This window comes from Leuciscus leuciscus (assembly GCF_965113295.1).
Source record: "Leuciscus leuciscus genome assembly, chromosome: 16".
Taxonomy (NCBI): Eukaryota; Metazoa; Chordata; class Actinopteri; order Cypriniformes; family Leuciscidae; genus Leuciscus; species Leuciscus leuciscus.
The window spans coordinates 3,857,107-3,870,913 of record NC_138740.1 but is presented as its reverse complement, the minus strand read 5'-3'; the positions used below and the strand labels follow the sequence as shown (position 1 = coordinate 3,870,913).

At 37.0% G+C, this 13,807-nt stretch overlaps 1 protein-coding gene across 2 annotated transcripts in view; it reads left to right on the top strand.

The window, feature by feature from the left end:
* The window catches only part of camk2a (calcium/calmodulin-dependent protein kinase II alpha), a 53,774-nt gene extending 43,488 nt beyond the window's left edge, over positions 1–10,286 (top strand). Inside the window, exons 14-19 of one of the 2 annotated variants that reach the window (XM_082141339.1) lie at positions 849–881; positions 1,210–1,258; positions 2,858–2,933; positions 4,444–4,538; positions 4,854–5,095; positions 8,273–10,286. In XM_082141339.1, the coding sequence (XP_081997465.1) occupies positions 849–881; positions 1,210–1,258; positions 2,858–2,933; positions 4,444–4,538; positions 4,854–5,086 (486 nt within the window). In that variant the 3' untranslated portion in view covers positions 5,087–5,095; positions 8,273–10,286. The remainder of the gene's footprint in view (positions 1–848; positions 882–1,209; positions 1,259–2,857; positions 2,934–4,443; positions 4,539–4,853; positions 5,096–8,272) is intronic. The other variant, XM_082141340.1, reaches the window with a different exon arrangement.
* Positions 10,287–13,807: the final 3,521 nt, after the last annotated feature.

Genomic DNA, 13,807 nt, shown 5'->3' with positions numbered 1-13,807 from the left:
CTGGTTCCTTCCAGTTCCCTAAGCTCCACCTCAGCCCTCCAATCCCATGGTTTCACCTTGACCAATCGATTCCTTGGCTCCACCTTGACCAATCGATCCCTTGGCTCCACCTTGACCAAGCGATCCCTCGGCTCCACCTTGACCAAGCGATCCCTCGGCTCCACCTTGACCAATCGATCCCTTGGCTCCAGCTTGACCAATCGATCCCTTGTCTCCACCTTGGCTCATCAATTCCTCGGGTCCACCATTGGTCTGTCATGCCTCCGGCTACTCCATGGTTACTTCTTTTGCCTGCGCCACTATGGGCGTCCTTAGACCTTCCTATCCCTCCCTCTTCCAGAAATCCATTATCACTTGCAGTATTGCAATGGTTCATGCTAAATGAAATAAAATAATAATAAAATAAAATAAATAAATCCATCATATCTACTTACACAGGCTTCTCCTTTCAATACAAATTTTGTGCCATATTCCAACTATTCTAAAACCATAGGGTTGCTGTCATGTATGGAACAGACTGAAATATACATCATTAGTTACTGAAAATCTCTATTTGGACTCAATGGCCAGTATTGGTCATTTCACCTGTAATATCACTACAGTGATATTACCTGCTGTAGACTATTTCATATTTTGCAAAAGTATATACTGAAACAAGTTTTTGATGAAAGAAGGTAGGTTAGCACTACAGATACTCCTACGAGGCCAGCATTATAAGCCAAGGAATAGACACAAAAAAGAGGAGGACTGTTTTGGACTTTGGTCACATATTCACGACTGTACCTCTTCATCTCCCTCTGTCGATTCAGTGTTTGTTCCTGTCTAACCTCTTCTCATTTCTCTTCTAGAAAAGGAAGTCCAGTTCCAGCACCCAGCTGATGGTGAGTGTGAAACAGGCTCCGTCCTGTTGACAATCTGCCACAACTGGCAACTTTTAAAGGCAACCTAACTATGAGCAAAACTTGGCTGCCATGGAGCTGGACTTTCTTTTTGCTGATGTTGATGTTACATCACATCTGTAAAGTTGATGCAAATCTGACACATTCATTATTGCAGGACTGATGTCAAGTCAGCAGCTTGACACCTCTGATTTTCACTAACTCTTTCTTTCTTGAAGTCACAGAGAAAGCAGCTGGTCAACTATGATATTGCATTATATGACCCTGAGTTTGAAATTAACAATAAAACCCTGCATCCTATCCTTTCTAGGAATCATCAGAGAGTACCAACACCACAATTGAAGATGAGGATACTAGAGGTGAGATTATCTTTCTATCCATCCATCCGTATATGCATCTATCCATCCATCATCCATCCATCCGTGTATCCATCTATCCATCTGTTTATCCATCCATCCATCCATCCATCCATCCATCCATCCATCTGTAGCCTATATCCATCCATCCATCTATCTATCCATCCACCCCTCTATTCATCCATCCATTCGTATATCCATCCATCTATCCATCCATCTGTATATCTATCCATCCATCCATCCATCTGTATATCTATCCATCCATCTATCCGTATATATCCATCCATCCATCTGTATATCCATCCATCCATCTGTATATCCATCCAGCCATCTGTATATCCATCCATCCACCCAGATGGAGTAAATTATAGGGCAATTCTAGAGGAAAACCTGCTTTAAGACTGAACCTGAATGTCTTAAAACAGTCATGCCCAGGCTTCTGTCCCATTAAGAATATATGGCAAGACTTGAAAACTACCTGACAGAACTTCAGCAATTTTCATTAGAATAAGAAAAGATATACTCATAGCAGAGTGTAAATAGCAGATGCTTAGTGCAAATAGTTGTAATTTCTTTGCACTAACTGCAAATAGTGTTAAATATATTTTATACTTAGAGCAAATTGTGGCATATACTGTTTACACTTCTGTGTAATGTAGCACATTATTAAAACAATACGCAATAATAACAAGAATACATCCAGTGTATATTTATTTAAATCTTAAACGGATACTGTTTTATTGGGAAGTTGAAAAGAAATATCTTTGCATATTAAACTGGGCTAAGAGTGTCCTGTTTTTCAACATCCCAAAACATTACAAGCAAATGAGACATAAAGTGAGAAATCAGATTTTCCAGTTTTGCTACCATGCACCAAAAATGTCTTGTTTTGAAATGAGCCCCATCCTGACTTCATGATGCGGTTCTCATTTGCATACACCCGTCCATTAAACACACATCACCATTGTGGTGATAGAATACTTACAGGTCCACGAACACTGAAAATGGCTGAAAATGACTGTAGAACCCTGTGCTCAACTAAAACATGAATCATGATGCATTAGGTGTAAATAGCCTCTGCCATCATGTAATCTGTTCTCAGCTGTGCTCACACACTGGTAAACTGTTTTATTATCATTTTAGCAAATCGTGCTAATATAGTCATAAAACTTTTATCTTAATTTTGAATTCTCAGTTTTGCAAACTGTACCCACAAATGTGTAGCCTTTCCTCTCATATTAGCTTGAACACACATGAACTCAATGACATTAGGTCTGATTATTCATAGATGCATTTTTAATTCTGATAGGTAACACTTTACTCCGATGGTCCAGACATTTTACTAACTATAAGTAACTTTGCAAATACATGTCAACTCATTCTACTGACACCTAACAGTCTACTAACACTCTAACGAGAGACGGTTGAACATGTATTTGATGAGTTACTTAGTAGTTAGCAGAATGTCTAAAGTGGACCATCGCAAATAAAGTGTAACCTTCTGATGTCACTTTTATTGACCATTATTGGTTATGCATTCATTTATTAATCAGGTACTTTTATCAAAAACACCTTTTAAATATTTAACTTTCTCCTTTGCAGTGAGGAAGCAAGAAATCATCAAAGTAACTGAGCAACTCATTGAAGCCATCAGCAATGGAGACTTTGAGAATTACACGTGAGTTTGGGCAACATTTGTTTTTCATCCAGTACTTCAACATTTGCATTTGCTAATTATTAAATATGAATGTACTGTATGGATTACATGGAGACTGGGGACAGTTGTAACACTTTTCTTAATGTCTGTATTAAAGGCCTGTTCACACCAAGGATGATAACTATAACAATAACGGTAGCACTTTATTTTAAAGTCCTGTTCCGCATTTACATACTATGTACTTGTTATAGCAATTACAATAACTGGGTAACTAATAACTAGGTACTAACCCTGAACCTACCCCTAAACCTAACCTTAACCCATGTAGTTACCTTATATTACCAGTACTTTCTTGGGTAAATACACTGGAAGTACATGTACTGTAAAACAAAGTGTAATCACAATAACTATAAAGCTCAATGAATCATTGACAGCCAATCAGAATCCACCTGAAAAATCCCCAGCATTTAAAGTCAAACTTTCTCCTGACACCTTTAAACTGGACCATTTGTGCATCCGTATAGATTTGATTGGAAAAATTAATTCAGGAGAATTTGTCAGGCGTGGCCTCAAGATGAAATTGAGTAAGAACTTGACAAAATATGTAGGAGTAGTAGCATAAAATATTTTTTGTTTCGTCAATTGTTGATTGTTAGTCAATTTGCCTTTCCCCAAATTCTCCGGTGTTTTTGGAGCGCAGTGCCGAGGATGTGCACCAAGTTTCATTTCAGCACATCAAAGCGTTAAAAATATGTTGAAATTGAAAATGGCGAATAGACAAAATTGCCGAGGTATTGATATCACCTGATTCAGCACGATCCAAGGAATCCTTTGGGCCTTTGTAACTTTAGGACAAACTCTCTCTTGAACAGTAGGTGGCGCTGTACTAAAACTCAGAATATCTTCCATGGTGCCAATGATGCCAAGATACCACAGTATCAATTGGTCTAAAATTGTTGTGGACATAAGGATATTGTGCATTTATGGTCAATTAAAATGTACCCGTTGTGTAGAATTGGTTAAGTGTGTATAGTTTGTATTATATGCATGCAAAAAATGCAAAAAAAATGCATATCAGATACATGTAAAAGGTCATTTCTGCATATAAATTTAGAGCACGCAAACTGAAAGCATGAACTTGTGCTATGGATACGCAGTACTTAGAGATTGGGCTCATTTAAACTTGTGTAACTTAATAAAAAAACTGTGATGTTGAAAAGCAGATGGCCTCCTGTCATGCTTATGAGAGAGTAAGTTATCGTTTCAGCGTTCCAGATGTTCTGGATCTCTTTTCCTGTCACGAGTTTCATAGGCTGGTTATAAAATGAAGTTTTAAAGAGCTCCACAACCAATAAATCAACGTCAAGAAGACTTTATTCAATATGATATATTATCTTATTAGTCGGCTGTGTCCGAGACATGCGAGCAGGACTATAATGGTTTAGCCAGTTAAACTATCAAATCACTTCAATTGCATATTTGAGCCACTGTTTGTGTTGTGAGTGATCCAGTAAGTGATGTTTGTGTGCAGGAAGATGTGTGACCCCAGCGTTACAGCATTTGAGCCCGAGGCCCTGGGAAACCTGGTGGAGGGCCTGGACTTCCATCGCTTCTACTTTGAAAACTGTAAGATGAAACATATGCCTATATGACTATACAATAAATATATGAATCAAATGCAAATTTCCAAATAACTTCTTTATTGAACAAAGCTAATTGGTCAAAGGAGTATGTGGTGTTCAATTGTGACATCCAGACAATCATTCACAATATTTGGAATTAAAAATAAGAAAATATCCAGCATAGACAAAACTCTTTTGTATACTTCACATAGCCTACTACTGATTCAGATCCTCCAAGCATCTCTATCCATACAGTATGCAGCACTTCTCTAGAGATATTATATGAAAAAGGTGATTTTGTTTGTTTGTTTCTGAACAGTGTGGTCAAAGAACAGCAAGCCAGTTCACACTACCATCCTGAACCCTCACATCCATCTGATCGGAGAGGACGCCGCCTGTATCGCCTACATTCGTATCACGCAGTATCTCGACACAAACGGGATGCCGTGCACCGCCCAGTCAGAGGAGACGCGAATCTGGCATCGCAAAGACGGCAAGTGGCAGATAGTCCATTTCCATCGCTCAGGCTCTCCGTCTGCCATCACTAAATAAGAGAGTCAGGTAAGACGTGTCCAAATTCATTTATCATCGGAGCAAGGCATTGAAGGTGTAAAGGCACCGATTGTATTCTTGTTCATTTTCGTTGGCAACGAATATCAAAAAAAAAAAAAATCTTTAAATCTCTGGTGCTCTTCGGTCATTTTTTAACCCCAAAATTGACTTCATCGGAATGGTACGAAACTTGGTAAAAGTTTTCACACCTGGTCTGTGAACACAAAAAAGAAAATCATGGAAATTATCGAAAATGAAATAGTCACGCTTGTATTGTTCGCCGTCAAAAATTAGCGCATTGGAAATTAATAGGATGCGAATTTAGTCTCGAATCTAGTAGAAAACGTTTGGTGCTGCGCCCAAACAAAATCAAATTTTTTTTAAGATATCAACCTCAAACTTTTCAGCAGGTTATGATCCAAACTTTTTTTGAAACATAACTTTTTTTTTAAAGTTCACTTTTTTTTTTCTTCTTTTTTTTTTTTTACTTTAGCAATAATCTGCTAATTCAAGATTTCAAGATTTCCGACAGTTTTAATTGGAAATTTTCATTTTCAAGTCCACGGTCATAAAGTGAATGAATGGATTATAACTAGAGCATAAATATAATTTACTACCATTAAAAAAGAAATATATATATATATATATATATATATTATCGAATTAAAATATAGTACATTCATTCAATTGAATTTTTTTTGACCACCACACAAAGAGGACCAAAGGGTTAAAAATCTTTATCCAGTTATAAAAAATAAGTTTCTCATAGCAGCCACCGAGCGAACGCACAGAGTAACGTTATGACATAACTTTCACACTCTCAAATGTATTTTTAGTATGATTGTTTTGACCAAGTAAAACAGCGCTGCGTTACCCCACAACTTTCATTCATCAAATAAAGTGACCTGTAAGAGTAGTAATTCAACACTCGCGGCTGTTTCATTAGAATAAAATAAAATAATGTGAACTTAAGTGATGAAATGTAACTGTAACAGAGTTCAGGGAAGTAGGCGGACGTTAAACGTAACTTTAATTGTAAAATAAACAAACAACAAAGTGAAAGGAGCGGCAGTGGCGACTGTGGCAAATATGCATAATAAAACAGTCAAATAAAATGACCACTGTAACATTAATAAAACTTTATTACATTAGATCACCCATCGGCTATGGAGGTGAAGACGACAAATCCCATGATTCCACGCTCATTCACGGCGTCATCAAGCTACGCCTGTTTTATTGTTTTGAAATAGCGACCTCTAGCAGCAAAACTTTGTTCAAAGTTCTCCAAGATGAAAATATTCGGATAATGTACAGATATTCGAAAAGTAAGAAAGCACAAATACTTCATTACTTTCTACACCGACTGCAAACATGGAAATGATTCAGACTTCTCATCACTATGGCAAGAGTTTGGGGCGGGACTATCTGCTTGGCTGACCAATGAAAGGAGGAGGGTGTGTTTGGGGAAACTGGTCATCATATATCAAATATATGTCGCTAATGGAGAAAAAAATATACTGAAAATATTGGTGAACAGACAATTAATTTTCTGAAGAGATCCATTCCAAATCAAACATGCCTGAAAAATATGAACAAAGTCTTCAGGATTACTTAGAAAAAGTTGTTCTGTGCGTAAGATCCTTAATAAAAGTGTACAAGCGCCCAAAAGCCAAAAATGACGTTCGTGCGTACGTACGCCAGAACCTGCGCAAGATTCCCTTTATAAGTCAGCGGAAGATTGTTCACATGCGTCTCCACCCCGAAATAACCATATGTGGAGCTTACATCGCCTCGTTTTAATATGCATATCCTCATTTGCATATCATTTGCATATGCATATTCATCCACGCAATACAATGTTTAACGGTACAAGACATTAGGAAAATATGAGATACGGATGTGCGTCACATTACATTGTTAAAAATCATTTAGTAGCCTTTCCTTGCCTTGTTTTTGAATGAATAAATCAAATAGTATAAAGTACATTTCAGTACATTAAAGTTTTTCTCAATCTTTTCCACTGGCCAAGTAGTATTTTTAATTGTTTTATATTTTTTATGGAAACAGATAGGCCTTATTGTGCATTATTGATCCTTATTTGCGTGAAAATATTTCTGTTCTGCTATTATCACGGGCTAATCAATCCTCACTGTATTAAAACATTAAAACACAGCAGGCCACAGGAAAAGTGTTCACAAGCAGCGCATCCACTACAAATATCTATATTTATTTGAATATAAAAAATGTTGTAACTTCTTGCCTCAGTAATGATTTCATGTAATTTAGGTGGCAATGGCATATGTAGTCCAAATGTGTTTATCAGATGTAAAACATAGTTTAAATCATTATTTTATGTATTTAAACTGTTATTGTGAACATGTACTGTATTTATGATTAGGACTCATAATGAAGATTTAAAGTGGTTTTCCTTCATCTACTGTCAGTGATTTCTCAGATCACCATCGGTGTCGCGACACACATTTCATGCTGACCTGTTGAGCACCTTTGTTTAACAGTGGTCAGTGATACCAGTATGCCACATCAAATATTAAAACACATGAGCATAGTCTGAAATATACACGTACATTTATCAGCCAGTCATACAGCTGATCGAAGCAACAACAAAAAAACTAAAACAAAATAAACAAAAACCATAGGCTATTTTTATATTTTATCCTTAGCATATTCTCTCAATAGTCAATCTATAACAGACACCCATCAAAACGCAACACTAAATACGTGAAAACAAGAAGCTGCTGACTCGCAGAATGTAAAACGCACAAAGTCGATAAATATTAGCGATTTAGTAAATACATTAGACTAGCAAAAAAAAATTATTAACCAATAAACTAAAGAAAAATAAATCAAACTACGCCTTTTCTTCACCTGAATTAAACCGCGTCGGTCGCCGAAGTTAGTTTACACATTTATGACGAATTTGATGTATACAGCAACTTTTTAGTTGATTTGGCCATTCATAAAACCAGTCAATTTAAAGGCTTGTGATCCCATTTACCCAAATGAAGCCCCAGATCCGGTCCACATCTGGGACACGTGAACTCCACATGTACAAGATGTGGGCCGACACACGATGTTGCTGTCTGGGTTGTGGGTTACATTCATAACAATATTCTGGCTCCGTTGCAATTTGCATATTACTGACCTATCTCTCTATTTCTGTCTTAGTTGAAAACATCAAAGTTGCAGGATCACTCGCTTGAGGATGTACAAGCTCCGAGCTTCTCATCTTTTCCTTGAACTTCATTGGCTTTAGTGTCATCACATTCACATCAGCATTTATTCCTCATTGCTCAGAACACTTCTTTATGGATAAACTATGATCAAGCCACTTTGTGCTGTGTGGTATTAATTTTTTCAGTAGTTTGGGTATGTTTACAAAATTAGCCACCATGTTTCGACCATAACGTGTGCTTGGACAAATGAGATATTCGGGACAAGGATGGAGCAAGCACTACATTCCAAAAAGAGATCCTGTTTCCTGCGTTTTATGAAAAAGGACACGGGTATCTAGACATACTCTTTTTAATCGGTAAACATTTAGACATTCGTTTTTTTCAATCTCTCTCTCCTATGCCTGTATTAACACTCGATTGTGACAATCCCATGTACTATTTTAATTTATCGTTAAACAAAAACTTTGAGATATTTGAAATACCTTTAGAATTCCACATTATTAAGAATATTGTAATGAGTTTTTCACGTGAGTATCGACGAACAGCTTGTTCTCCAGAACTCTTTCTTCGGTGTATTAGTCAAGCACATTGAACAACAGTGAATTTCAGTAAACGTTTAGCCCTTGAAATCAAAGCTGCATCGATGGCGCAAAAAAAAAAGAAGAAGAAACAATCCGCACTGCAAGAACTGATGGATCATCCAACGAACCGTCGCTGAAAGTGAAAGATGGAGCCGACGGTGGCGCTGTCCCGAGCTGCAGTGCATTGTGGGCCTACAGTATCTGCATGCGAGACCTTTTTTCTTTTCCTTGATGAAGTTCTTCCAGTAGAGCTGGTGTATTTGTTCTTCCTTTTGTATTTTAGGATTCAGGGATTTTTTCTTTTTAACAACAAAAGGAAGTCTCTTGAAGTCATAAAAGCTCGATGTCTAGGCTTAACGTCTATTCAAATTCAATGGGAGAATGTTGTTAGAGAGAGAGAGAGCTTTCAATAATCGGTGTTGTTAACAATGAGGGAAGTGCTTATCTACCGATGTTGTTTTTAAAAACACTTGACAACAGAAGGCGTTAATCACTCACAAATGTGCTTTCATATTTATTAACAAGTGCAATGGAATCACAGTTATTAAAAGATTCAAGGAATAAGGTGGACATAGTGATGCTCAACGACCTATAGCGTTTTAACTTGTTGATATTGTATTCAGACTATTGGAGTATTGAATATCTGCTATTCAACTTAGTCTTTCTGTCTTATCTAAAAAAATTTGTAAGGTATATTAACACATTTTGCATCTTAAATGCACAGATTAATATATGTTTAGATTTATTAAACCATTTACGTTTTACTAGTAATACTGTATGAGCTGATTAGTCAGATTTGTCAAATATTGCTTAGTATTTATTTTGTAAAACACGAATATTAATGTGATGACTGTATGCATGATTTATTTTTTTTGTTATTTGATCTAAACAAGGTTGTATAGAAACGTTTGGCCATGGCTGTATAAAAACTGCTATTCATCAGGCTGGATTTTGTGTCATAATACCATGAACAGAAAACCGACCGCAATCTTCACAGTTCTTTAGTTAAATCTGTAACACATTTAGTCAATTGTTGCATATCCGGCAAAGATTCACTCGTGATATATGAACGATTGAATTATTGTTCAGTTGTCATTACAGAGCTGAAGTTTTTCAATGATTCCCTCTTTATTTACCTTCTCAGAAAGACACATTTGGAATTGAAAAATAAAATGCATGGAAAACAACGGTTCGTTGTAAACGGCTACTGGTGGCCTCTTTGATGTTTTTGTCTTCTCTATTGTTTCAGCACAGTTTATGAAAGGCATAACAGCATCTTTTTGACGTATATACTGTGTTTTGTTGAGGCATGCTGTTTCTATTGTCAAAAGTGGGTGGGTACGATAATTGTTTTCTGAGTAAAATGTACTTTTTGCAGTTTGGCTCTAATGCAACCGGGCTTATAAATAAAAGTGCTTTACAAAGTGTTGTAGTTGTCATTGCTTATTTGTTGTGAATTCTCTTTTGTTGGCAAGTTTTGAGGAGTGCATCTGGTAACACTTTATTTTAAGGGGATGTAGTTACACGTCATTACATGTACTTACTATAGTAATAACAGCAAATACAAGCAACTAACCGTTAACGTAACTCTATAGTAAGTACATGTAGTTAATTAATATTACTCAGTACTTATTTGAGTAAGTACAATGTAACTACTTCACCTTAAAATAAAAGAAGTGCATGTTAAGTCGGTATGATACGGCCTTTAACTATTTTAAGCTGTTACATTGTGTTACAGGACATTGTTACAGTGTAATTACACAAATAAGTACTGAGTAATATTAATTAACTACATATACTTACAATAGGGTTTGGATTAGGGTTAGTTGCATGTAATTATGTATAATTTATAGTTATTACTAAAGTAACTACATGTAACGTGTAACAAGGACACTAAAATAAAGTGTTACCATGTAGGGTTAGTTACATGTAACTATGCATAATTTACTGTTATTACAATAATAATTACATATAGCATGTAACAAGGACACAAAAGTGTTACCATGTAAGGTTTGTTCCTTGTAATTATGCATTATTTACTGTTATTACTAAAGTAACTACATGTAACGTGTAACAAGGACACTAAAATAAAGTGTTACCATGTAAGGTTATGGTTAGTTACATGTAATTACGCATAATTTACTGTAATAATAATTACATGTAACAAGGACACTAAAATAAAGTGTTACCATGTAAGGTTATGGTTAGTTACATGTAATTACGCATAATTTACTGTAATTTCAATAATAATAATTACATGTAACAAGGACACTAAAATAAAGTGTTACCATGTAAGGTTATGGTTAGTTACATGTAATTATGCATAATTTACTGTTATTACTATATTAAGTACATGTAACGTGTAACTGACGTTAAAATTAAGTGTTACCGGAAACAGATATTGTGATAGTCTTATCTTCCCTGTTGTGATGCACATCCGAATGAAACTGTTTCCCAAAAATGACAAGACTTGATCAGGAACTAATAGGATCATTGTCATTTACTAATTATTACGTATTGTTTTAAATTATGTGCACGGATAAATAATTTCTAATCAACACTATTATAATAAGAATTGTTAATTTTGATTTCATAGTGATTTTATTGAAGCAATATGATGAAAAATTACAGTGGGCTATAGCCTACTGTAAATGATGTGGTATGTCTAATATTCTTAAAAGACTGTAACACCTGAATTAAATTTGAACAAAAAACAAAAAAACGACTAAAAACGCTGTATTCTGCTGCCAGGCCAGTAGTTGGCGATGTCACTTTGTAAAGAAACCTATAGACTGAATACACATGACGTTTTCACAAAATGACGTTTTTGTAGTTTTTATGGAGACGTTAACGGTATCATTTTCAAAAAACTTTGAAACCCATTTTCAAAAGTTAGATTTTTCATTTTTCCGGAAACGCCATTGTCGTGTAAACAAACGGCCGAAGCACATAAAAAGTTCAGTTTTTATTTATGCCCCTGAGGGAGCAAGAAAAATGTGTTTTCCAAACATGCAGCACTATAAACACAGGAACATCGAGTGCGTCTCAATGACCTCGCTAGCTCCCTAGGTGGTGAATCGGTGTATTTAGTGTACACTGGTAAGGACAGTATGGACCCTGAATCACTACACTGATAGTGATGGTAATGTAACTTGAAGTACATTATGATAAATACTTTGCTTGTTACATAGACCTGCAAAATTTGGGCCTTAAATTAATACTGGCATAAAGTTGCTTTGATGTTGGATGTTCGATATTCACGAATTTAGGGACTGTCTCTAAAGGTACATACGTATACAGGTTTCTGACTTAAATAGCATTTGAAGAGAAAGACTTTCAGTCATAAAACCAACTGTAAAGTGTTCATGTAGGGGTCAGGCATGATACACACCTTTTAAATGTTTTATATTTATTAAAATAAACTGTCAAATCATGTGTATATATTGCTGTTTTTCACTACTGTATATGATCATACACAAAATATACAATAATTAAAAGCTTGATAGCATTTGACGAGAATGACTTACAGTCATAAAATATTATTGAGCTTTAAATTTATGTGAGCATCAATGTTCCCTGGTTTTCACGGTGCATTGTGGGACTTTTAGGGAGCGAACGTTTCAGCGCACTGGAGGGATTTCACGATTGAGAATGTCCGACTCCCTAATCAGTGCCCTGACTAGTAAACTACAGAGCTGATTGAGCCCTAAGCAGTGCCCTGACTAGTAAACGACAGAGCTGATTGAGCCCTAATCAGTGCCCTGACTAGTAAACGACAGAGCTGATTGAGCCCTAAGCAGTGCCCTGACTAGTAAACTACAGAGCTGATTGAGCCCTAAGCAGTGCCCTGACTAGTAAACGACAGAGCTGATTGAGCCCTAATCAGTGCCCTGACTAGTAAACGACAGAGCTGATTGAGCCCTAAGTAGTGCCCTGACTAGTAAACTACAGAGCTGATTGAGCCCTAAGCAGTGCTCTGACTAGTAAACTACAGAGCTGATTGAGCCCTAAGCAGTGCCCTGACTAGTAAACTACAGAGCTGATTGAGCCCTAAGCAGTGCCCTGACTAGTAAACTACAGAGCTGATTGAGCCCTAAGCAGTGCCCTGACTAGTAAACTACAGAGCTGATTGAGCCCTAAGCAGTGCCCTGACTAGTAAACTACAGAGCTGATTGAGCCCTAAGCAGTGCCCTGACTAGTAAACTACAGAGCTGATTGAGCCCTAAGCAGTGCCCTGACTAGTAAACTACAGAGCTGATTGAGCCCTAAGCAGTGCCCTGACTAGTAAACTACAGAGCTGATTGAGCCCTAAGCAGTGCCCTGACTAGTAAACTACAGAGCTGATTGAGCCCTAAGCAGTGCCCTGACTAGTAAACTACAGAGCTGATTGAGCCCTAATCAGTGCCCTGACTAGTAAACTACAGAGCTGACTGAGCCCTAAGCAGTGCCCTGACTAGTAAACTACAGAGCTGATTGAGCCCTAATCAGTGCCCTGACTAGTAAACTACAGAGCTGATTGAGCCCTAATCAGTGCCCTGACTAGTAAACTACAGAGCTGATTGAGCCCTAAGCAGTGCCCTGACTAGTAAACTACAGAGCTGATTGAGCCCTAAGCAGTGCCCTGACTAGTAAACTACAGAGCTGATTGAGCCCTAAGCAGTGCCCTGACTAGTAAACTACAGAGCTGATTGAGCCCTAATCAGTGCCCTGACTAGTAAACTACAGAGCTGATTGAGCCCTAAGCAGTGCCCTGACTAGTAAACTACAGAGCTGATTGAGCCCTAATCAGTGCCCTGACAAGTAAACTACAGAGCTGACTGAGCCCTAATCAGTGCCCTGACTAGTAAACTACAGAGCTGATTGAGCCCTAAGCAGTGCCCTAACTAGTAAACTACAGAGCTGACTGAGCCCTAAGCAGTGCCCTGACTAGTAAACTACAGAGCTGA